This window comes from Microtus oregoni, unplaced genomic scaffold, assembly GCF_018167655.1.
Source record: "Microtus oregoni isolate MIOR12 unplaced genomic scaffold, Mior012 000032F_ref0000030, whole genome shotgun sequence".
Taxonomy (NCBI): domain Eukaryota; kingdom Metazoa; phylum Chordata; class Mammalia; order Rodentia; family Cricetidae; genus Microtus; species Microtus oregoni.
This window is the reverse complement of record NW_024543091.1, coordinates 16,220,262-16,244,992: the sequence shown is the minus strand read 5'-3', so window position 1 is coordinate 16,244,992 and position 24,731 is coordinate 16,220,262. Positions and strand designations below refer to the sequence as shown.

Sequence of the window (24,731 nt, the reverse complement as noted above, 5' to 3'; positions counted from 1 at the left end):
ATTATTTACAAGGAAGATGAAATATAAGGGATTAGCGCATTTCATAAATAATGTGCACTTGCAAACTAATAAGAAGACAGATTTTATGGAAGAATAGAATTGAACAAGCAATTCACACAAATAAAGGCAGGAAGTTCCTCAAACTGAGCAGTAGGTGAGGAAATACACCAAGAAGGTCCTTGTTCATACTTAAAAGATGGCAAAAATTCAAGTGAACCGCATGCTTATTTTTGCTTTGGAAGGAGGTAGTGAGCAAGAATGAGTTCTTAGACATGGCTGTTATGACTTCAAGTGTTGGGGGATTTGGGAAAGTGGTGTGGTAACATCTCTGTCTCTCTGCCCCCCCCCCGGCTGTGTGTGTGTGTGTGTGTGTGTGTGTGTGTGTGTATGTGAATGTGTGTGTCAAGAGAGGTTATTGGTTCTCCTGGAACTAGAGTTGCAAACAGTTGTGGGTTTCTGGTTGGGATGCTGGAAACCTAACTCTACAAGAGCAATAAATGCTTTTAATGACTCTCCCCTCCCTTTCCACTCCTCCCCTCCCCTCCTCTCTCCTCTTTTCCCTCTTCCAGCCCCCTCTGTCTCCTAAAGATACAATCTTGCTCTGTTTCTCAGGCTCTGTTACTCAAATTCACAGTAAGCCTCCCTGCCTCAGCCTCTCAAATGCTGGGATTACAGGTATGTGTCCCCATACCCAGCAATGACCACATTCTCTATGAGAATGTTCATATGTGCTGGTAGTTCTATGAGACTTTAGAAACATCTCAGAGCTTACACTTCAGCCCAAGGAAAGAAAAAATACAAAGGAAACTGCACTGGCATCTCCAGCATGTGAAATGTGTTTATGTGAAAATATTTTATTTACATATAAATAGAAATTAGAAAAGGATCCATATGTCTTGGTTTTAAAAAGTATTAATGATGTATCATCAGTGTAGAGAGTAAAAAGCAAGTGACAGAGATCTGTTTTCTAGGCTTCAAGTTTGGGGAGGGGCAAAAGCCTTGGCTCATGTGAACATCTGCAGACATTTGAAGGATCAGCAGCAGCAGCAGGCTGCTACCTCCCTCCCCTGCTTGGGTGAGGGACAGGCGGCAGCGGGAGGTGAGGAGGCTAGTTTCTTTATATATGTCTTTCCCTTGTTTCACAAGTTTGCCTTGAACTGTTGTAAAACACTTGAGAAGGAGAAATTTCCAAGACCCACGCCAACAAGTAGGTTAGTGTTATCCCAAATCCGTTGAGATGAGTTCCCTGGACACTTGGTAGAACTCCAGGATCTGGGTTGGTAGAGTGTTTGCCTACATGCATGAAGTCCTGGGTTCCATCCTTAGCACCGCATAAACTGGGCATGGTGGCGTGCATACACACACACCTGTTATCCCAACACATGAGAAGAGGCAGAAGGATCAGGAGTTCAAGGTTATCCTTGGCTATATAACAAGTCTGAGGATAGCCTGGGCTCTGTGAACAAAAGGGACACCAGTGGGAAGGAATGAGATGTGCTGGGGGCCATCAATCATATGCAGACTGTTGGGGTTCTAGGAGAAGTGTGTGCTGTGGGAAAAGGTCGTCCAGCAGCTGGTGACCTTAGGGGTTGACTTCCATAGTCTTCCTTTGACCTGCCTGTCTATCCCTGATCCTCCTCCTGTGGAAGAATGAGCTCATCGCTGGACACCTTGCTTGGCTACCCCACCCATGCGCGAGACCAGCAAAGCCTTTGTGCTATTTATTAACCTGCCTTGAACGCACCCCTAATGTGGGATGTAGCGTTGCCCTGCCTCTCCTCACAGGCCTCAGAGCCCAGCTACAGTACCCCCAGGGCACCCTCCATCTCTTTTTCTCTTGAGGAGAAGCACAGACATGCTTTTGCCGGAACGGTAATATTCCAGGGTGTCTCCTGAGTGGGCTCATAAATCAGTGCGGTCTCCGGAGAGCGGCACGTGTAATCACTGCTCGAGCCAGTGCGTCGCATGTGCAATGAACAGATGTGGCTGCATTATTCAGGCTCCTTCTTTGACTTCCCTGCTCGAATGTACGTTTAAAAATGTGGTGTTGATGAACGCACCTCCCCCAGGGAACATAAATCCACCACCAACAGAACTGGCACCCAGATTTGGATGCACCAAGAAGGAGTTTCAAATGCTTAGGTTAACCACTTGCCATGTTGGAGTCCTGTCGAGTTCTCGGCCCAAAATGTTATGATGTGCGTGTCATTTCAAATTCTCTTGCTGAAGATGAAATAATTGCTAATTATATCATCCGTGAAATTTACATAAATGTCAGAAGACATGGTGCTGTAGTAGAAATGTGTTTGTTTAATTCTGCTCTTTCTTTCTCTTTTTTTACCCATCATGTGAAACGTGGCATATACACAGCGTGTCTCTGCACGGTTTGTAGAAGGGCTGTCACCATGAACATCTGCATCTCCAGAGCCTAGAGATGATGCAGGGTACCGCTGGCTCCTGAGGTACTGTGTTGTCTTCCTGGAGGGGCTGCAGCCTCACAGTCATGGCAGCAGCGTGCTGCTCTTGCTTCGAGTTCTACCATGTGTATCCATTCCTGAGCGTGTGTGGTGGCTTGAACAATAATGACCCCTGGAGACCCATATTATGAACACTTAGGGAGCGGCATCAGGAGGTGTGGTCTTGTTGGAGAAAGTGAAGTGTGTCACTGGGGGTGGGCTTTGAGTGCTCAAAGCCAGGCCCAGTGTCTCTCTCTTTCTTCCTGCTGCCTGTGGAGGTACCAAGCTTGCAGCCACCTCTCCATTACCATGTCTGCCTGCATGCAGCCATGCTTCCTGCCATAACCTCAATAGACTTCTGAACGGTAAGTCAGCCCCAGTTAAATGTTCCCTTTGTTAAGAGTTGCTGTGCTCATAGTGTCTCTTCACAGTTCTAGAAACTCTGACTAAGACACAGCTCAGTTTAGTTCCATGTTTATATCATGCCATATGCATTTGCGGTGTCCCTGTAAAAAAAAAATCTAGGAATGCTTCCTTCAGGGCTGAGCCCCAGTTGCTTCGTTGCCTCTCCAGGCCAGCTTGACCACATTCTTTGTTGGGACAGAGGTGTGGACTTGGGACTTTGGTTCATCTTCATCACTGCATAGCATTCTCTTAGTAAAGGAAGGCTTCATATCTGAAATACAATACATTCCTATTGTAATGGCTATATCTATATATCTATGTATATATGTGTGTTTATTGATAAAATTATTACTGTATGTACATTTTATTTTACTTTTAGACAGGGTCTTTTATTGCTCAGGCTTGTCTTGAACTTAACCGTGTAGCTGAGGACAATCAAACTTCTGGTCCTCCCACCTCCACCTCCCAAGTGGTGGGATTACAGGTGTGTGCCACGATGCTCAATTCATGCAGTGCTGGGCCTCAAATCCAGGCCTTCGCAAATGCTAGGTAAGCACTCTACCCACTGAGTGGCATCTCCAGTCTTCATATGAATTCTCCTGTACATGTCTCTTGGGCCTCACGTGCACCGACCCTGCAGACTAGAGTAGAGTGTCTTCTATAAAGGATGCTTGAACTTTGTCTCAAAGAGTTAGTGATCAAATATGTGATTCAATGTGAACTGATTTTATCGTGACCCTTAAGCATTTCAGACACACTGAAAAAATATTGCTAATTTAAATATATATAGCTAGATTCACAAACCTTATCTAAAGGTAAGATGAGGGCTAGGAGGACGGCTCAGTGGGTATAGCGCTTGCTTTGCGAGCTTGAGAACCTGAGCTCAGATCCCAAGCACCCATGTAAAGCTGACTGAGCAGGAGAGTGTACCCATATACATACATGTGCACATACATGTACCCACACACATGAATGAATGAATGAAATACTTTGCAGTTTAGATGATGGCTTCATCACGGAACAATTTGTTCTTCCCTGCTCCTCCCTGCCCTATTCCCTGTAGTTTTACAGGTCTTTCAATGGGAAACAAAAGTAAATCATTAAGATAATTTAACATTAGTGAGTCAGAGGCAGGCATCACTTTGGGATTTTTTTTTTCTTGAGCTCTGGTCCAAAGAGCAGGTGAGCTATGAGCCATGTGGAGCCGAGACTCTGCACATCCCAGGTTCCCTGTCTCATGCATACAGCACACTCCTCCTCTCTGAATTATTTCAGACACTAATCCAACTGATAATAATGCCTAACGCCCACTTCCGTCATATGCTTTGTGATAGAACTTGCCGCTTAAAACACAATTCACTTATTGGACAATTTGAGATTCGATGTCTGATGGACTCTGTTCTGGCTACAATGGCTACTACAGCTTAAACAATATCTCTCTCTCTTTTTTTTAAGATTTACTTATTTGTTTATTATGTATACAGTGTTCTCCCTGCATGTATGCCTGTAGACCAGAAGAGGGCATCAGATCGCAAACGGATAGTTGTGAACCACCATATGGGTGCTAGGAACTGAACTCAGGACCTTTGGAAGAACAACAAGTGCTCTTAACCACTGAGCCATCTCTCTAGTCCCTCATCTCTCAATTCTTTTTTTTTTCTTTTTTTGGTTTTTCGAGACAGGGTTTCTCTGTGGTTTTGGAGCCTGTCCTGGAACTAGCTCTTGTAGACCAGGCTGGCCTCGAACTCACAGAGATCCGCCTGCCTCTGCCTCCCGAGTGCTGGGATTAAAGGCGTGCGCCACCACTGCCCGGCTCATCTCTCAATTCTTGAAACCAGCTCTGAGACCAAGCTGCCTGCATATCTGTGGTCTGGCAAGTACACAGTTACACATTCTCAAATAGTGGAGCGCTAAGAGCTCAGGTCTCTTTGTCCCCTTCTAGGGCACTAACCCTACCCAGGGAAGAGTGGAGTTCTCGTGACTAATCGCTTTCCAAATATCATAGCAAAAAAGAAAATGCAAATTTGGTTGGTTCATGGAGAAGGATTCTAAGACCAAAATTACCTTTCAGAATAAGTTTTATTAGAGAGTCTGGTTCTGTGGAGGCCATGATCAGGCCCTGGAAGGGAGAGCTTAGGAGGGATGGTACATTGTACCAGAGGCAGCATGATGGTGCCTTGAGCAGGGGTGAGGGGGGACTCTAGGTGTTATGAGGAGAAAGATCATGAGGAGAGATAACTCAAAGTAAAAGAGATGGGTACAAAAATCTCTTTCCTTTCAAAATTAAAAAAATATTTATTTTTAATGTATACGTATTCATGTCTGTGCTTGTGTATGTATGACAAAGTGTACTGCCCATAGAGGCCAGGAGAAGGCATCAGAGTTACAAGTTGCAATTATGAGCAGTTGTGAGCTGCCCAATGTGTGTGCTGGGAGCTGACGTGGGTGCTCTGCAGTATGGGCTCTTAGCCAGAATCTGCCAAATCACTGTGTAACACTTCACCAGGGGCTGGGGAAGTCCTGATGCTTAAGTAGAGGCGTCAGAATTGTTCACTGGGAGCAGCAGAGGCAAGGAAGAGCCCTTGTTTACAAGTCCCTGCTACATGCACAGGAGGAGAGAGAGAGAGGACACACATTCCGTAGTCCAGGGAGAATCCTCGAGATAGTTCGTGTCCCACCCACTTTTGTTGTATTGGTGGAAGAAAAGAATTGCATTTATTAGTTAGTTAAAAATTAAAATATCCACTGTCTGGCTCTCACTGTTATTGCTAGTAGGATAGTAGATTTTTTTTCTTTTTCATTTTTGTTTGTTTGTTTGTTTTTGCTTTTCGAGACAGGGTTTCTCTGTGTAGCTTTGGAGCCTGTCCTGGAACTCGCTCTGTAGTCCAGGCTGGCCCTGAACTCACAGAGATCCACCTGCCTCTGCCTCCCGAGTGCTGGGATTAAAGGCATGTGCCACCACAACCTGGTGGATAGTAGAATTCTTCTGTGTTTGGCTCAGTGAGATAGCTGTGTGGTGTGTATGATGTAACTCTTTTCTACGATGTAGTCTTTTTTTATTTTAGGGAGTTGTACTGTCTTGGCAGGTGTATTGCATCTAACTAGGGGTTAATTAGAATTTTGTTTTATCAAATGTCAGTGATAAACTGAAAGAGTATTTTTCCTCCATGGTTAAAAAAATGGTCAGGAAAAAATAGCAAGAAAATATAGGGAAATTGACTTAACTGTAAAAGACATTGCCAATTAGAATACCAAGTCTAAAATGGCTCTTACATACGAACTTATTTGCATAGATTAACATTTAATCAGAGATAAATTTGGGAAATTTTTAGTGTACTGATACTTGAAGATAGTTATATAACATACTGTTTAAGCTCAGTTTTTATATTTCTTTTAAGACATTTTACCTTTGATTTGTGTGTGTGTGTGTGTGTGTGTGTGTGTGTACTCAAGCACATAGGTCAGAGACAGCTTGCTGGAGTCTGTTCCCTCTTTCTGCCTTGTGGGCCCCAGGGACAGAACTCAGGTCATCAGGCTTGGTGGCAAACATCTTTACCTGTTGAGCCATCTCACTGTCCCCTTATACTATAGTTTGAAAGCTCAGTTTATAACAGTAAAACACACCCTCCTTAACATATAAGCTTTATTTAAATGTATGTATGATTCTCTGTGTGATTTTGACTTCCAAATAAGGCAACCATTGTGGATAAAGGACAAGGTTTATTTATTTTTTGCAAGTGTCTGTTGGACTCATCTGCTCCTTTGCTTCACTCTTTTTGAGTTCACTTCGCATTTTACAAAGACTTTCTCCTGGGTGGGGTGAAGCTGCAGATCATCTATATTTTCAGGGCAAAAAGTCATTCTGAATAAAAACAAAAACAAAAAACCACGGTGTGATGTTTCAGAGGGGGCTTATTGAAGTATTCAGCTGTTATCGAATACCAGCCCAGTTGTGTAATGCATGTGATATGATTTTTTACATTAGATGCTTAGGTTTGAATATGGTTTTATAACTTCAGAGAAAAATAAAACCTAAGTTGGTGAAAGCAATCCTCAGGGGGCTCGACTCTGAAACCCCAGGGGCCTGCTTCCTTTTTTTCTAGTAACAGCTCTTCAAAAACTTGAGGGTGAGCATCATCATTACTTTTCCCCTACTCCAGGACAGACGTTCATAGCTCCTCAACTTCCTGTTCAGGCTCAGTACCCCAGCATTCAGCCTTGCTAATTCAACCCTGCGGCCCTCCCCTTCTACCTACTGGTGTGTAGGTAGATTTCTGCCTTGAGTTCCTGCCCGGAACTTTCCTAGTGATGGACTGTTCCCTGGAAGTGTAAGATGAAATCCACTCTTTCCTCTGCCAATTGCTTTGGTCATGGTCTTTGTCACAGTAGTAGAGACCTGAGACACCTCCCCTGCAGGCATAGGGTGAGTTATTTAACTTACTTTTTCTTTTAGTCCATGTGTTTAGCAGTGTGGTTGGGAGTATAGGATTTTGTGTTTGTATCTTGTCTCTGGCCATTGGTCCCATGAGACAGGCAGTATGATTTCCATGTGTTATAACCCCAGTCTGAAAGAGGTGGGCTTGTTGTCTGAGGCAATATAGTCAGAGAGTTGTGAAAACAGAATTCCGACTGGCTCTGTCAGCCATAGTGTTTAGCTCACTGCCTGCCTCCTAGGAATGATTTTGGCCCTCTCAAAGCCTGCTGCAGTCAAGTCCGGGTGTCTACAACCTGAACCACCTGTCTTTACTCTTACTGGATTATGCAACACTGGGGATTGGTATTTAAAGTCCACAGACCGCAGCAGTAGCACCTGGGAGCTTTTTTTGAACTCAGGAATCTCAGGTCCTGCCCAGGCCTGCTGAGATAGGACTTGCATTCTGAAAAATCTGTAGGTTCGTTAAAATTGGAGAAGCCTTTGGCTGGAGCACACAGTGAGCAACAATAATCTGTCTTCCTTTCCTAATGGTGTCCTGGAGTCTATACAGAAAGCCACAGCTCCAGAGTTTGGGGGTGCCTCCCCAGTGGCACGTGATACTGCTTAGACATTGAGGAGTATTTACAACTTGGAAAATTACAGAGCTTGTAGCTCCACAGTTCCCCCCCCCTTTATATGTGTATTGTGTGTTCCTATGTGTGCATATGGGGGGGGGTGTACACGCGTGGAGGCTGGAGGATAACCCCAGGCATCATTTTTCAGACACTGCCCACCTTGTACTTCTCAGAGTCTGTCGTTGGTCTGGAACTTACCAAGAAGACTAGTCTGGCTGGCCAAGGAGCCCCAGGCAACCTGTCTCCACCTTCCTAGCACGGAGATTACAAGTTCATGCCACTACACCCAACTTTTCTTGTGTGAGCCCTTGTGCTTATAAGACAAGCATACCATTGACTAGCTTCTCCCATGCCTCCTCCATCCCTTTTAAATGTGTACGACCTATGGCCCAGAGGAAGGAACTGATGCACCTATATGTTAATATCCAGTACTGCAATTCTGATAAACTGGACTAGAGAAAGTTAGATTAACGGAGCTGAGACTAATGAAGGGAGGCGCCACTTAAAACAGCATACCAGGAAGCAAGGGGCCAACCTGACCCAAGCAGGGCAGAACTAGGCTTAGACACCCATTAGCTATGGGACTTCTGTGAACCCTGGGCTCCTGATTCACACTCCAAGCTACCTCTGTGAGGTCATGGGAGATTAACATTAAGATCACTCTGTTCCATGTTCTCTGTCCTTTGGGAGCTCATTAAGCCTTCCCTTCTTCTCTTTCCTTTTTCCGGTACCATAAGGTGTGCAGCAGAGTAGAGGGCAGTGCGGTGGTTTATACCATCTCATAGGGCAAGGCACACAGAGTGCCACAGTGAACATGAGCAGTTATCTCTAGCTAAGAGAACGCTGAGGGGGCAGTGCTCAGGACGGTTGACCTACAGGTCAACCTACATGTTGCAAGAATAGCTCAGGATGTGAGAAGAGGAGCGGTTTAGTTTTCTCAGATTGATGGTGTGGAGGTTACTGCATAGCTGCGGAGTAGGCTTTCAGCAATCGCCATTATTTTGTATTCCAGGGAGATAAAGTCTCAGGGTACAGTTGCATAAGGGACTGAGGCATAAATCTGCCATGGGCAGGCTCCAGGCAGTGAAAACTGAGGCTGAGGAAGCATGGGGTTTAGAGGTAAGCAGCCTACCTTTGCCTTCTCTGCTAAGCAGAAAAGGGAACTGGACTTCCTCCCAGAGGAAGGTGGGGAACAGAGAAGGATTTCTTGAACACAGAGGGCAGAGCTAGGAAAGAGCCTTCAGAAGCACAGAAGCATCCTGCCATGGAGCACACAAAGCTACAGGAAGACGTGGTTACCATGACAAAGCGCGCTGAGCATCCCTCTGCTCTGCTGAGTCTGTAAGCACTGTTGGACCATACTTCCTTTCCTTCTTTTCCTGTTTCCATCCCAACCCCTTTGTGTCCCCAGGAACTTTGAAGCCAGGAGAGATGACACACCACAAAAAGTGGCATTTCTTGGGGTAAGGGTCACATTGTCTTATCAAGCTTCCTTAGGGTTCTCCTAGGTCTCTTCTAAGACGTGGGTCCAAGAACTTAGCATATCTACTAAGTTTCCCAGTGGTTCTTTGGTGGGGGTGGGGATGGAGAGACAGAGACAGACAGACACAGAGAAAGTGGCAGAAACCAAGACAGTGAAAGAGAAAAGGCGAAACAAACTCAATACACACAGAAAAAAAACAGATAAACACACTAAGAGAGTGCCAGAGAGAGAGAGAGAGAGAGAGAGAGATTGTGCAGTCTCCCAGGCCTGTCTCTGACTTAATAACAAGGCAGAATGTAACAGCTCTCAGTAGTCCTTCCCTGGTGACCCTGGGCTTCATGAAGCCTCTGACTCCAGAGGAGTAGCTGACAGACACAGATGGGGAGAAGGGGAGAAGCTGGCCAAGTCATCAGAAAACCTTAGTGCTCATCTTTGTCTTCTACCCTGGGCTGAGTGAACCAGGGAGGGCCCCATGTCTTCCCTGTGCTCCATCACTAGTGTGTCAAGGTACCCACTTCCTGTGACTGATGGGAAGCTGAGCAGGGACGTTGCTTGGAACCTGTAGGCCCAGCGTGAGGAGATGTTAGTATCACCTTTGCTGTGTTTCTCCAGCTTTGACCCAGATGGTCTTCAGAATGAGGCCCGAGTAGTGAGATGTCATGCCCCATGGCATGATGACCTGCACCGTGTTCCAGACATTGGCCCACACTGCACTGTTTTCCCACTTGAACTTGATGATGATCAACTCGCCAATGTCTTTGTCCAGTGTGATGAGGAGGGAGTAGGTTTTATTACTGGTAATTCCTTCGCCCCTTGAAAATATACAAAGGAAACGAGTTAATTGAGCTCGGCTGTAGCAGCCAAGTGACACAGACACACTCAGGACACTGAAATGACATTGGGGGATTTTCGCTGCATTTCCAAAATCAGTGTTCAATAGACAATGCTGGCAGTAGGTATGAGAAGTTTAGGAGGGTTTCTCTGACAATACAATCAGGGAACCATACTGTTTTCCATATTAATCACATCCAAAAGGGTCTGAGATATTTTGCTGTCATGAATAGAGCTAACGCCTTTTGGCTTGGCAGAGTTGGGCTATGGATCTGGACAGTCTCTGCGGCTGACACACAGACACCCCATGCCACAATCCCCCCTCCCCCCGTATAAAGAGGGCTCTCTCAGTATAAACAGAACCATCCATTACAGCGACACAGCTTAACCGGACAGAAAAGAGCACATAGGGAAGGATTCATCGACTCAGCAAGGCTGAAGCTCTACTGCGAGGCGTTGTTACTGCTTTCGCTTCCTGGTCTCCAAGACCACCCAGTTCCCATCACTGACAGAGAGAGGCCAACTCCATGCCCTGTCTATGCTCCCGAACAATCTCTCAGGAGAAATTGTTGACAATATAGAGGTAATGCTGGGTCTAGGTGACACAAGCTGAATGGAGGGTTTCCCTGGCATGACTCAGCTCAGATCCTTCTGCCATGTGTTTTCAAGGTGACTGGTGTAGGGATCTACCCAGCCGCTGGGCTGTGAGCATCCGCCCTAAGGGCAAAACCTCAGTTTACCCTCCCAGCAGAACACTGCAATAGTAAATTTGGTGAATGTCTGAATCGGTATCTCAGGGACCCAAACTGGGGACAATCTTTAGGAAGCTAAGAGCTGGCCCTGAAAGGGATGCTCAGCCCTTGTCACTCCCCAAGGGAGTCTGTGGGGGAGGGTTGAAATGCCAGAAAAGGGCGTGGTCATTTTCTGACTGGGAAAGCTGGGGAGTCTCTGTGTGAGGCCTCCCTTGTGAGGCTGCTGGTGTGAGCAGATATGCCAAGGGTGGGGCAGGGCTGGGCTGGCACACCCTGCTGACTGAGCGTGCCCATCTGTGACAAAGGCAATGATTCCAGTTTTGTTTCTGGGTGTGTTTTCCTGACCTTGCTGGAAAGGTGCTTGGAAATCTTCGTGAGGACCCCGGCCCCACCCCCACAGCCTCTCCCCTCTCCCCTCCAGGTCTCCTCTGGATTGCACACACCGAGAGCAGCCACCTCTGGCTTCCCTCTGCTCCCAGGGCGATGACCCCCTTCACTCTCACAGATGCTGCTCAGGGATCCTGAGATACAATGTGAGAGACAGGATTGGGTCGGTGTCCCACTGACCGGCATCTCTGGGGCAGCCACCGTGGGAAGTACCCATTGAAAAGTGGAGTCTGTCTGGAACCTGTGAGAGAAACAAGGGTGCCATCACCACAGATGGGGCCACGCTGGTACTTACAGGGTGATGGGAATTTTCTTCACTTCTTCTTTTGTTCCCAGCAAGGACATGGAAAAAGTGGGCTCTACTGGCTTCTCAATTTGATTGATGAACTGGATCTTGAACTGGTAATGATAAACTAGAGGTGGAGGAGAGATGCGAGGACCAGAGATGGGGAGGAGAAAAAAAAAATAAGTAGGACTTTTTTTGTGTCTGCCAAGGATGACCTTGAATTTCTTCTTTATTTTTTAAATTTATTTATTTACTTATATTTTATGTGTGAAAGCTTTGCATATATACCTGCATGCCAGAAGAGGACATCAGATCCTGTTATAGACGGAGTTGAGCCACCATGTGGTTGCTGGGAACTGAACTTGGGACCTCTGGAAGAGCAGCCAGTGCTCTTAACCATCAGGCCATCTCTCCAGCCCCATCCTTGAACTTCTTGTCTTCTACTTGGCCTCCCTGCATGTCTGGATCACAGACACACTCCGTGCTCCACCGGACCTGGTTTATTCAGGGCCGTACATGCTAGGCAAACTCTCTACCGATCAAGTACATGTTTTAAATGAAGCAGGATCTTGTGTGGCCCAGGTTGGACCTAGACTCACTGTCTTCCTGCCTCAGCCTCCATGGTACTGGGATTATAGGCATATGGTCCCTTGCCCAACTATTTAAACAGGAATTACAAATTTAAACTCCTCTGCTTTTTTAAAATTTAAAAATACAGAGGAAATATCCTAAATAGATAGGTACCAAAATGTTAACAATGTTTCTTTGCTTTTTCACCCTGAGGAGTGGAGCTCTGAATGCTCTCAGTTTCCTTCCTTCTCTCTGTGCATCCTGAATATGGCGCGCTCATAGTGTCTTTATAGTAATGATGATGGCGGCTGGGGATGTAGCTCTGTAGGAGACCTAGCATGTGGGAGGCTTTAGGTTCCATCCCTAGTACCAAAAAGCAAAGGAGATAGTATTGTCTGTGAAAGACAGTGGAACTGGGGACTAGGGAGATGGCTCAGTCAGTGAAGCGTTAGGACCTGAGTAAAATCTCCACGTAAAAAGCCACATGTGGCATACTTGCTTGTAATTCCAGCTGCTGCGAGATTGGAGGCAGATATAGGGGATCCCTGGAGCTTGCTAGCCAGCTGGTGAAGGTCCAGGACAATAAGAGACCTTGTCTCAAAAAGGTAGACAGCCCCTAAGTACAGACGCCCAAGGTTGCCCTCTGACCTCAGGACTCGGGGCATTTCCCACTGTTGTTCTCCTGGTCCTGATGACCACACATTCATGTTCAAGGCAGTTCCTAGCATCAAGCTTCCGCGGGTGACATGAGCCCACTTTCTGGTGGGGAGAGGGTGTCACTGACTCTAGATCTCTTGGACCATTGTAGCAGCCACCCAGTGTTCTCTTCCGCAGGATTCTGAGGAAACCTTTTGTCTACCTTAACACAGTTAGACCCTACACTTCATGCTCAGATCCCCGGACTGGATGCCCTGACCACATTACAAAAGGCTGTGAGTGAAAATTCAGACAAGAGGGAGGAAGGACCCTGGCTTCTCATCCTAGAACTTTTGGAGAGGACTTACACTATTTGGTGGTTGTCAGGGAACCAAGGCAGAAAGGAAAGATCTACTTAGGATATGGCTGCAGGCACTAGGGTAGGAGCCTTGGATGTGGACAAAAATGAGAGTCAGGGGCCTGGCCTTTTGTGCTGCTCCAAGAAAGAGGTGGTGTATTCCTAAGCACCTATGCAGTACCCAGAGCTCTGGTTTTTCCATTCAGCCTTCTGTTATAGGAGATATTTGGTGTTGGCTGCATGTTTGGTCCCATGGTACTGGGGCGGAGTAGGTAGAACTGTGGGGGTTTCCCCAGGTGCCTTGAAGATATTATCTCACTTAACTCTCACAACAATCAATGTTATTATTATTTCATTTCACAGGGCAATGTGCAGCACACAGAACTTCAGTGACTGTCTGAGGACCACACAGCTAGCGGTAAGTAGCATCTCAGAGACGTAAGCCCAGGCGGCCTAGCTCTAGCAGCTGAGCTGAGCTAGAACCAATAGCTCCTGGATAGCCCAAGGACAAAGTTAAAATGTAAAAAGAGATTTAAATTGAAAAAAAAGTCGAAATAATTATTTAACTAACAATAAATCAGGGCAGGGCATGGTGGTACATGCCTTTAATCCCAGCACTGAGGAGGCAGAGACAGGAGGATCTCTGTGAGTATGCTGTTAGCCTTGTCTACAGAGCAAGCTCCAGGAGAGCAAGGACTACATAGACAGACCCTTTCCCAAAAATCCAAATAAATTAAATAAGTAAATAAATGAATAGAAACCAGGAACACCTTAAGTAGTCAATACTGGTAAATTGACAACTTGTTTCTGTGATAAGATTTTGTTCTGTCAGCCGGGCTAGTTTGGGATTCTTGGGCTCACGTGATCATCCCGCCTCAGCCTACTGCGCAGCTGGGAAGATGGGTGTGTGCTGCTAGTAGTTAAGAGTCCTGAACCACAGAGGCAAAGCTTCTCATGCAATGACCTTAATTTTCTTCACGTGGTTTCTACTGTACCAGCTTTATCGTCCTTGTGATGGCATCTTCTGAAGGAAGAAAGCGAGGCTTCTGGGAGGTGAGTGCATTGCTCGCCTTCTAGTGACCAATGACTGAAGTGGTACAGTCGACTCTGAGGTCATGTGTCCAGCCGTGTGATCGACTCTTAGAAGCCATTAAAAGATATATTTTTTTTTCAAGAGCAGAAGAGATGGCTGGAGATATGGCTCAGTAGTTAAGAGCATGTATTGCTCTTGCAGAGGACCTGTGTTTGATTCCCAGCACTCACCACTCACATTGCCCTATAACTCCAGGGGCTCCTGCACCCTCTTCTGACATCCATGGGCACCTGCACTCATAGGCACACCCCCCCCCCCCAACTTAAATGTAAAATAAACATTTTAAGGAGATATTTTCCCAGGCAATTTCACTTGATGAAAGAAATGAAAAGGAAAGGAATGAAAAGAAAAACAAAAGTTATAACCACAGTGCATGAAATTGTCTGCAGCATCTAAGAGCAAACTCTGCACAACAGGAGGCATATTCCCAGAAGTCACAGGAATCTGGATGTGGGCAGAACTTGTGAGCACTTGGAGAGGGCAGGGAGCCAGGGTCGATGTTTTTTTTTTCAAGGTCCGCACCTCCTACAGTAAGTGTTTTAATTATTCTCTTCTTGGGAAGAGGAGCTTTTCAAAATGTTTAAAAAGCAATCAAGAGAACAAGAAGCTACAGTGCCCTGGCCTTGAAGGAGCTGGCATTCAGGCTGTCTAGCCAGAGACCTGTCACCCTCTGCCATGTCTGGTGGCCTTCAGTGTGCATAGCCCCGCTCCCTGAGCACAATCTTAGGGGAGGGAGTCTTGTCACTTTAAGAGTCGCCATAATAGGACAAAACTCATTAGACATCCATGCAGTCAGTACACAGTAGGATGTTTATTAAAGAGCCACAAATAGACAAGCTGCACTAAAGTCCCCCCCCCCAACTGTAATGAGAAACACCCATCAAGCACCTTTGTTATGGTACCTCAAGTTATACCCTAATATTCTAAATGTTTTACTCACCTACCCCGCCCCCATTTTTTGGTTCTCTTTTTCAACTTTGGTTTTCCGAGACAAGGTTTCAAGCAGCCCAGGCTGTTTTGAACTTGATAACAGAGGTTGACCATGAATTACTTGCTGGTGGTCCTCCTGCCTCTACCTCCCAAGTACTGGGATTACAGGCGTGTACCATCACACCAACTTTGTGCAGTGCAGGGAATTGAACTCAGAGATTCAGCCATGCTAGGCAAGCTCTCAGCCAACTCAAGTCATATCCTCAACCCTCATTTTTTGTTCTCTTAGTGAAATTAAATACTGGCAACATGCTGGCTCTCTTCGCTGGGGTTTCATCCACTCTTTGCCCTTCTCTGCCTACCTCTGGATCTGGGATGTGACTTTGACTGTATCTGCATGTTCTCTTGTTCATTGGCTTTTGGGTAGGCTTGGGCACTAGGGAGGTGCTGGGGGCGATCCCAGGGACTTTCCTCTGTTCCTGTATGCTCTGGAGCTGCCTCTGCAGCAGCTGCACCTCCTCCCAGCTCTTCCAGGATATCCCAAGGTCTATTCTTTCCTCTGCTCACTCCCTTCTGATGTCACAGTCAGGTGATGCCACAGTCCTTGCCAACTTCCTTTCCATCATCCTTTTCTATAAGAGTTCCACTTTCCTTCTTCCATACATCCAGGCCAGACAGTGGGGTCCTGTTTCTCAGCTGAACCCTACACAGATAGATTCTGATGGTCCTGATGAATTTCAGATAAGGGCACCAAGGGTTAGATATCTACAGTTATCTAGATGGTGAAAAGCGGGACAGAACTCCAGACCTGGTGTCTGGTTGCAAAAGACCCTTTTCATGTCATCTAATGTTGGTATCTTGCAAGTGATGTGTGCCCTTTGAAATCAATGGCAAATGTCGGACACCGAAGTAGCCCAGGGTCCAGCTATCACTGGCGGGGAGAGAGTTTCTTGTCCCTAAACTGGATATGTGCTTTTTCTCTCCTCTTTTCCTAAGTGTTCTATGGGAGGAGATAGATTTCCACATCAGGGAGGTTGCAGTTTTAGGGTCCTGGGGGCTGTGCGGTTAGACCTGATTGCCAAGGCCCCTTGAGCTCGCACAACCTACAAGGGAGAGCTGCCTTGATGCCAGGAGGCAGCTGCTTGTTCAGGGGGCAGGTGTGCAGATGTAGAAGCCAGGTGTGGTGGCATACGGTTGTAATTCCAGCTCAGGCTACACAGCGAGGTCCTATCTTAATAATCCAAAACAGTTAAATGAACATAATAAATGAAATGATCACAAAAGGCATGTGTGAGATGAGGCTGAGGGACCCTGGGCAGCTCACATCAGACCTGGCTGGGGGAGTGGGGGGCATCTTCTCCATGATGCTGGGGCCACCAATATTCAGAACACATTCCTGGAGACCCTGTGTCCGAACTGGGACTCTGCTTTGTCAGTGCATGAATGCAGCCACCTTTTTGGAGAGATCTTGAAGTAAAATGAATTCAACATGAAAAAGCCTTTTAGGCGTGGTTATGGCTCAGTAGGGAGAGGGCTCATCTAGCATATGCAAGACTCTGGGTTCAGTCCCTAGCCAAAGCCTGGTTATTGGTTCCTACTTGAATGTGTATAAATGTTTTTCTTAGATGCTCATAGAATTATAAAGCGAGCGAGGAAAAGCATGACTGCTTTGCTTGCTTACCTTATGATGTGTTTAACTGGGCTGCTAATAAATGATTTAGCCAAAAAAAAATTACCCTGTGACTTCAAAGAGTCCAGATAAGCCTGTGTTCTGACACAGAAATGATTTCACGACTTGTAGATAAAAGGCCTGGAGGAGTCTGCTGACCTGGAACGCAATGAGGCGACTCCCTCCCGAGCAGAGACCTGGGGTGAGTCCACACTGTGGAAAGTCCTGGATTCTCGTTCACTGTGGACTCTGCTAGTGCCATTTATTAAAACAAACAACATCCCAAATTTTTCTCCTCAGAGTGGCCATGATGAACACAAGGTATAGAATTTGTGGAAAGAAAATGTTTTGTTTCTTGTCCTTTTTTTTCTCTGTGAACTGTTACTGGGTCTGTAGGTCTTATAACCTCTCTGAAAACATCACAAAAGGCTTTTGTTCCCCTGGGTGTGGATTTTATCTCACTGAGCCATAGGAATGAACTCTCCCGTGCTTTTCTGAAGTGCCAAGGACTTGTTCCTATACTTCAGGGAAGCTGACAGTCACAGGACTAAGGGTCCAAGGATTGTGTGGTCCTGTTGTTGAGGCAGGGGACAGCCCAGGGGCCTGTGATTCATTGACCCAGAGCAGGGAAAGGGAAGGAAGGAGGGTCATGGGACTTTGTAAGTATGTGTCTGTGGGGTATGTGTTTATTCTAGCAGTCATATCTGGGTTCCGCACTTAGGGCCTAATGCCCAGATACCATGAGACTAGATGCCTATCCCTTCTGTGGGGAGTTTTTTAGTGTTTTGTTGACTGCCTAAGAATGGAGAGAAATACATAAGAATGCTTGTGTGTCTGTATGTATATGTATGCATCTGTGATGTGGGATTCCCCTCTGTATGCTGTGAATGTGTTTAGTTACCAGTGGTTAATGAATAAAGCTACGTTGGCCTATGGCAGGACAGAATAGAGCAAGGCAAGAATTCCAAACAGAGATAGAGGAGAAAGTAGGTGGAGTCAAGGAGATGCCATGTAGCTGCTAAAGGAGAAAGACACTCTTGGACCTTACCAGTAAACCATGAGTCTCATGGTAAAATACGAAATAATAGGAACGGATTAATTTAAGATGTAAGAGTCAGTTAATAAGAAGCCTGAGCTAATAGGCCAAGCAGTGTTTTAATTAATACAATTTCTGTGTGATTATTTCAGGTATGAGTGGCTGGGAACAAACAAGCAATCTCCACTTACACATTTGTGTATGGTGCATCTGAGTATATATGTTTGTATGTCTCTGTGTCTGCATGTATATATTCACATTCATGTATCTAAATACATACATTTATGTAAGTAAATGTGTATATGAATATATATATGCACGCATATATGCACTTGTATATATGCATATATTGTATATTTGTGTATGTACTTGAATATGCATGTGTATGAATGTCTTGCTGCATCTGTGTATGTGTGTATATTTGTGTGTATATGTATATTTGTGCACATGTATACATATGTCTATATGTGTGTAAACACATGCATGACTATATTCATGTCTACATGTATGCATATTCATTCACGCATGTATGTGAATTGTATGCATATGTGTATGTAAATGTGTATATGTGTTTATATAATTTACACATGTATATGTGTGTATGCATATACATGTATGTATATAGGGCTATGTATAAACATTTATGTTTGCATGCTTGTGAATAAGTATGTATATACATGTTTGTGCATTTGTGTGTATTCATACATGTGGAATATAATGCTGTTTGACCTCCTGCTTCCAGCTCCTTGTACTCTGGGTCTTCATTGTATGGTGGTCATAATGATCCTTACATGGGAGGCAAAGCCCAGAGTTTGGGTTCTCGTTGTCACTGACATCATGCCTTGCCTTTGAGATAGAACTCCTCACAGCACCTGGAAGTAATGGACGCCCTTGCCTTCTTGAAGGTATCACTCCTTGTAGCCTTCTCCCACTCCCCCTCTGTGGCACTGGCCGGGCGGTGAGGTCCAATAGAAAGACCCATTTGTAGTGGCTCATCTCCACACTTGCTGACACTCCTTACTTTATAGCTAAAAATCAACCTTCCTTATGCTGATGTCAGTTTCTCACTGTTTCTCTGGAACTCTCCCTGGAATGTAGTGGAACTTTCCAAAGAATTAGTTGAGAAAAGCCCAAGACAGACAGATCCCTCAAGTGACAGTTTGTCTGGTCACTTAGAGGAGGTCTGGGGAGAATGGAGAGGCAGGAGGCAGGCCATTGGGGGAAGAGTCAGGACTGGGAGATCACTCTGGGTCTGGGTCTGGATCAGAGACTTCAAAGGCTGTAAGGAGTGAAAGGCTGGCTGTGACTAAATACAGTGCTTACACTCACAAATGGTGCGACCTCTCTGATCTCAAAGTGTTTATAGGAAATCTGAACAAAACACATCCCATAAATTACGACAGTCTCCCGCCTGTCTCTGTCTCCTCTCCCTGCGTTCCCTCTGATAATAAGGCAGCGGAGTGCTTTCGGCTCTCCCTGCAACCGGGTTACCTCATCTGCTTCCTCAGAGGGTGACACCAGCCCATCACTAGCTAAGAAGGACTTAATACAGATTCCTTCCTATCCTTTAAAAACAGCCTCCCAACTGGCCACACTTCCTCCCAACAGAGTGAGGACAGGAGCGGCTGATAAATTGCCTGGATCCACTGGGTGGTCATTTCCCGATTCTCTTCTGCCAAGGTTGCACTCAGCAGCTTTCCCCGAATTCTGGCAGGGATGTTTGCAGAGAAACAGATCCTTTGATGGCTCCATCAAATATCTCGGGGGCCAGGGGAAAGTGGGTCAAGTTAGTAAAGTTATAATCAGGGCGTTACATTTATCTTGCTTGACACACCAGACCCTGACCAAAAATGTACAGCGCGTGTCCTAGGAAAGTGTAAATAGTGACTCCTCTGTACCGCGGGGTTGGGCAATGCGGTCTTCTTAAGGTTCTGCATGTGACTGGAAGCCCGCAACAGAGATGACCGTGGTCATGGCCATTGGAGAAGGGGGAGTCATGTGGCTGCTTTAAAGGCCTTGGACCAGCACCATCAAGAGAATTTTCTACAAGATTGGAATGGTTCACTTCTGTGCTGTCTGATTTAGCAGCCATGAATTTATTTAAACCCTTGGATGGAGACTGGAATGAGTAATGGCATCCTGTTTTTTTTTTTTTTCTGAAGTATTGAAATGAGGGTTTAGAAGGTGGCTCAGGAGGTAAAGGTGTTTGTCAACAAGTCCAACAACCTGAGTTCAATCCCTGAGACCCACATGGTGGAGAGAATTGACTTGTGCAAATTGTTCTCTGATGTCCGTAAGTGCACACCATGCACAATCCCCCTCCCTCCTCATATATTACATAATAAAGTAATAAAAGTGTAAAAAGTGTATAAATAGCCATGTAAAGTGGATGGTTACCTTTCCTGTACAATGATATATTGGTGACAGAGCTGACCAGTTAAGTCTCACAGGGTGATGTGGCCACTGACACATTGATCCCATGGTGAGGGACATTAGCTTGGATACATGAAACCTTGCTCATTGGAAGGAGTGAAGAGGAACTGGGAGACTAAGGACTCAGTCCTTAGCTTTATCCTTGGCTGGTTTCAGGAAGTCCTGGTGAGTCCCCTCCATATCACTGGCAAGGGGGTACTGTCCTCACTGGATGTGCCTGGAGCAAGATAATTTACTGAAATATAGTGAAATAATTGTTTCCAAGGGACCTGTTGCCTGTTGGGCTGCCCCGAGCCCCTGAGATGGGTTCTGTCAGTGGACAAGATTACTGGTGGGTCACTGCTGGGCAAGACAAAGCAGAAAGGCTGAATTTTCGGGGCAGCGAGCGTTGATTGGTCCCTACAACTCTGCACATGCGTACAGCTCTTCTTTCCTGGCTTCCTTCTCTGGGCACTGCAGCCCAGAAAGAGTTCCTGAACCTTCAGGTAGGACACTCACCTCTGAAGGGAGCCTGGGCTCGGGTGATGAGAAAGAGCTTCTTGCTCTTGCCTGGCCAATCCTTGCGGATGTCATAGCCCAGAGTGTTGCAACGGCCCTTCTTGCAGCTTAGACACAGGCCCTGGCTGAAACTGTCCATGTCACTGCATTGGAAGCCTGTGCTCTGCAGGCCGCTGTGTCGCAAGGAGTCAATGAAGAGGTGCACCGAGCGCTCATGAGCACATTTGATGGTCTGGGTTATGGCTGAGACACAGGACAAAAAGACAATTAGCACTCTGAGCCCCAAGTGGCCCCAGCAAAAAGACTCATGGTTTCAGTCCTGGGTGTGTGTGTGTGTGTGTGTGTGTGTGTGTGTGTGTGTAGCAGGATTGCGGTGCTCTCCCAGACAACAGGGGTCTGTTGCAACAGAAAGCTAAAGAAAGTAGACCTCTGTAGTCACTGAGATCACCCTGCTATGATAACATGGATTAGACGGTGTTTTTATAGGCACCTGCTGTTCCTAGGTAAAATCCAGATCACACAGCTCACTTCTGAGGTGTCCTCACATGGTTAGCAAAGACCTAGTGCTGAGGTCTGGACAGAGAGTTACTTGGATAGGGGCTGGGGGCTTCCTCTCTTCTTACCACAGTCAGGCCCTCCAAGTCTAGGGCCTAATCCCCAAAGCAACATTTTTAGTGTTTAACATTCTGGGGTAGTGGTGGGTTGGGGTTACAGCAAGATGGCTCGTTAAGGAAAGGGGCTCACTGCCAAACCTCAAGACCTGAATGTGACTAAGATAAAACTCCTATAAGTTGCCTCCACACACATGCGTACCCAACACACACAAAATAAAAGAAATATAATAAAGATAAAAATTAAATTGTGTGTGTGTGAGTATGTGTGTAAGTGTATGCAAGTGTGCATGTACCACAGTGTGAGTGCTAAAGTCAGAAGACAACTATCAGGAGCTGACATTCCCCTTCCTCCTTAACATGGTCTGGGGATCCAATTTAGATCAACAAGCTTGCATGGCAAAGGCCCAGACCCACTGAACCATCATCCTGGTCCATCAACCTTTTTCTTTCAAGACAAAGTCTCGTATTGTCTGGGCTGGTTTTGAACTCTTGTTTCTCAAGTGCTGCGATTACTCCATGCCTGGTTTTATGCAAAGCAGGTTCCAGGTTTTCCTGTAAGCTCTACTGGCACTCTGCCTTGGAAGCTACACACCCATCCTCCCATCATGAAATCTGACCTTTTTAAAGAAAACCTTCCAATTTCTAATCTAATCTGTAGCAAATTATTCTTAAGTGAAGTCAGGGAACAACCAGAAGATACAGAAATACCTAAAGCCAGGTCAGGCACAGGGCATCTTGCCTGGAGCCACTTCCTTTAGTGTTTTAAAACTAAATGCAACATTGGTCATCTCGGTCACCATCAGCTCTGCTGCTGGTGTCTGTTAGGAGGGCTATACTGCTGGCTGTCCACACAACCATTCCCCATGGCTCCCCAGCAGTGCCTGGAGGCAGCTGTTATCAAAAATGAGAAAATAGCCTCAAAGACATTGGCAGGGCTCTGGGAGCTCTCTGGGTGTGGGTGTGGTGCCTGTGTGTGTGTGGGTGCGGTGGGGTGAGGAGGGTGGGGAGGGTGGAAAGCTGTTATCAAGCTGTCTTCTGCATAGGTGTGGTTGGGGGAAATTCTCCAGAATGGGAGCCCTTTAAACAAAGGGGTGAAGGACTCGGAATTCCTCTTTACCCCCAGTTAGGCAAGCAGGTTGCATTCAATTAGCTATGCCATTTTAAGTTTAGCGTGGAAAAGAAAACGGCAGTGACTGGTCAAAAATGTGTTTACCAGGCAAGTGGTGACCAAACACTCTCCTAGGGTCTGTGCTGAGCTTTGCAAGGAGGGGCTGTAGCTCTGAGAAAGTGTGCGTGAATCAGCTGAGACCTGTGGCTGACTAGAGGAGTGGTGACGCTGGGGAGATGCAAAGACAGATAAGGGGAACTTCCCAGAAGGCTCTGGGGTGTAGCAGGAAACTGGGAAAGCAGCCAACAGCAGCAGGGGAGGCGGTGAGGTGTGCGAAGGTCTTTCTGATACTGGAGAGGTGAGGATGGTGATGGAATCCCCAGGGCATGCTCAGCCTGGATTTGGATGACCGAGGTGGGAAGCTAGTGTGTAGGAAGGGGGTCTCCAGCTGTCACAGAGTGACCTGGCATGCTCCCATCAGGGTAGCATAGCAATGAGAACTCTGGAATGCCTGCAGTTTCCACGGGCCTGGAAGGCGCGGTTGCATGTTCTTTAGTTCCTTTTTATCCCTTGTGTGTTGTCAATGTGCATGTCGGTAGATCTGCTGCTGGAAGTTGCATGGGGGCATCTGGGCCTGGGGGAGAGTGATAATGGGGGTCGGGAAGTCAGGCCTAGGCTGGGGAGAGGTCAGGAAGAAAGTGATCGCCATGGAAGCACAGGGATCTGAGTTCAACCCCCAGAACTCAAGAGCAAGAGCCAAGTATGGCAGTGTGCTTGCAATCCCCATGCTGGGGCGGCAGAGACAGGCTTGGGGCAGCTACCCTAGCTGAATCAGTGAGAACCAAACCAGTAAGATACCTTGTCTCAAAAAACAAGATAGAGTGCGCACCCGTGTACACACACACACACACACACACACACACACACACACACGCACACATACACACGAAGTCAAATGCCCTCCTGTGACCCTAGAGACTGGAAGCCTCCAAAGGTGGAAAGTTCCAGAAAGGAGAGGACAACAGGCAGGGCCGGGACTCAGCTCTCAAGGGCAAATGCCCTTTGAGCAGCTTCTGTGTCACTCTGGGCAGGGGTGGGAAGAGACGGCTCCTGATGGTGTTCTTCCACGTGGCCTCCAAGGCCCTCTGAACTGTCACAGGGAGTAGCTGGGAGGCCCACCAGCCCCCCAAAAGACCTTTGAGACCCTATAGCAGGGTCTCTAGCCTTGCTGAGATGGTCCTGGAGGCCTCAGAAACAGGCAAAGGCTCTAGGCTTTGACTTTCTGTTCTTACCGTTTAAGCCGTGCTCTGCAATGTGTCTGTAGAGCTCCAGGAAGTGGCAGCCGGGCTGGAAGGTGCCCCCATTGGGGTAGAAGTCATAGTGGGCAATGGGCTGTTTGATGCCCACACTCAGACCCATGTGCTCACGGGTGAAGGTGTGAATGGCATCCACAAATATGGCATCATCTGGAGAAAGACGGTCGCTAGGGGAAGATCCCTCAAACATAGGGCCTGCAGGGTCCAGTCCTGGTAAGAAAACGAAAGCAGGCATAGATCAGCCGCAGAAGGCTCTCCTCCCAGCTCCGATATCTTTGCACATTTCTGGGTGAGCAGGAAGACAAGAGCTTGGTGCTTCTCTGGAACCTTCCACTCTGACATTGCAGTAGAGCCGCAGTCATTCACGGTGCAGAAAATCACCCAGGCCAGGCATTATTCTAAGGGGAAAGAGGTTTTCAGATCAGGAGGTAACAATCAGGTTATGAGTGAATGCTTGATTTATTTAAGCAAATCAATTCTAAGTGCCTCCCCTGGTAGTTTCTGCAGCATCTGTTTGCATAAAAATGCAGCAGCCCACGGTGCTCATTATATGCAGGTCTGACTGCTTGGGCAAAGGAAGAATTTGTTTGCCTGTGTGTTCTCAGTAGTCTCCTCGAACAAGCTGGCTTCCTACGCTCATGTCATCTGATTGGAAGGTCCAGAACAAGCTAAGGAAGGGATGGAAAGTGTCAACGTGTGGGGGCTTAGTAAGCCCCAGGCTCCGAGGAGCAGGCATGCTTGCAGGAACAAGAATGGCTCGTGGACACCTGCTTGGGGAGAGTACCTATGCAGCACGGCCTCTCTTCCTCGGATTTGTCTGG

The 24,731-nt window shown here is 46.6% G+C and overlaps 1 protein-coding gene across 3 annotated transcripts in view; it reads right to left on the bottom strand.

The window, feature by feature from the left end:
• Nucleotides 1-2,274: 2,274 nt before the first annotated feature.
• The window catches only part of Lipc (lipase C, hepatic type), a 138,642-nt gene continuing 116,185 nt past the window's right edge, over nt 2,275-24,731 (bottom strand). For 2 of the 3 annotated variants that reach the window (XM_041679909.1, XM_041679910.1), the window contains 5 exons: nt 23,887-24,120; nt 20,873-21,115; nt 11,659-11,776; nt 9,987-10,205; nt 6,562-6,723 (listed from right to left, as the gene is read on the bottom strand). In XM_041679909.1, coding sequence (XP_041535843.1) covers nt 6,612-6,723; nt 9,987-10,205; nt 11,659-11,776; nt 20,873-21,115; nt 23,887-24,120 — 926 coding nt within the window. In that variant the 3' untranslated portion in view covers nt 6,562-6,611. Of the gene's footprint in view, nt 3,133-6,561; nt 6,724-9,986; nt 10,206-11,658; nt 11,777-20,872; nt 21,116-23,886; nt 24,121-24,731 lie in introns of those variants that run through there. The other variant, XM_041679912.1, reaches the window with a different exon arrangement.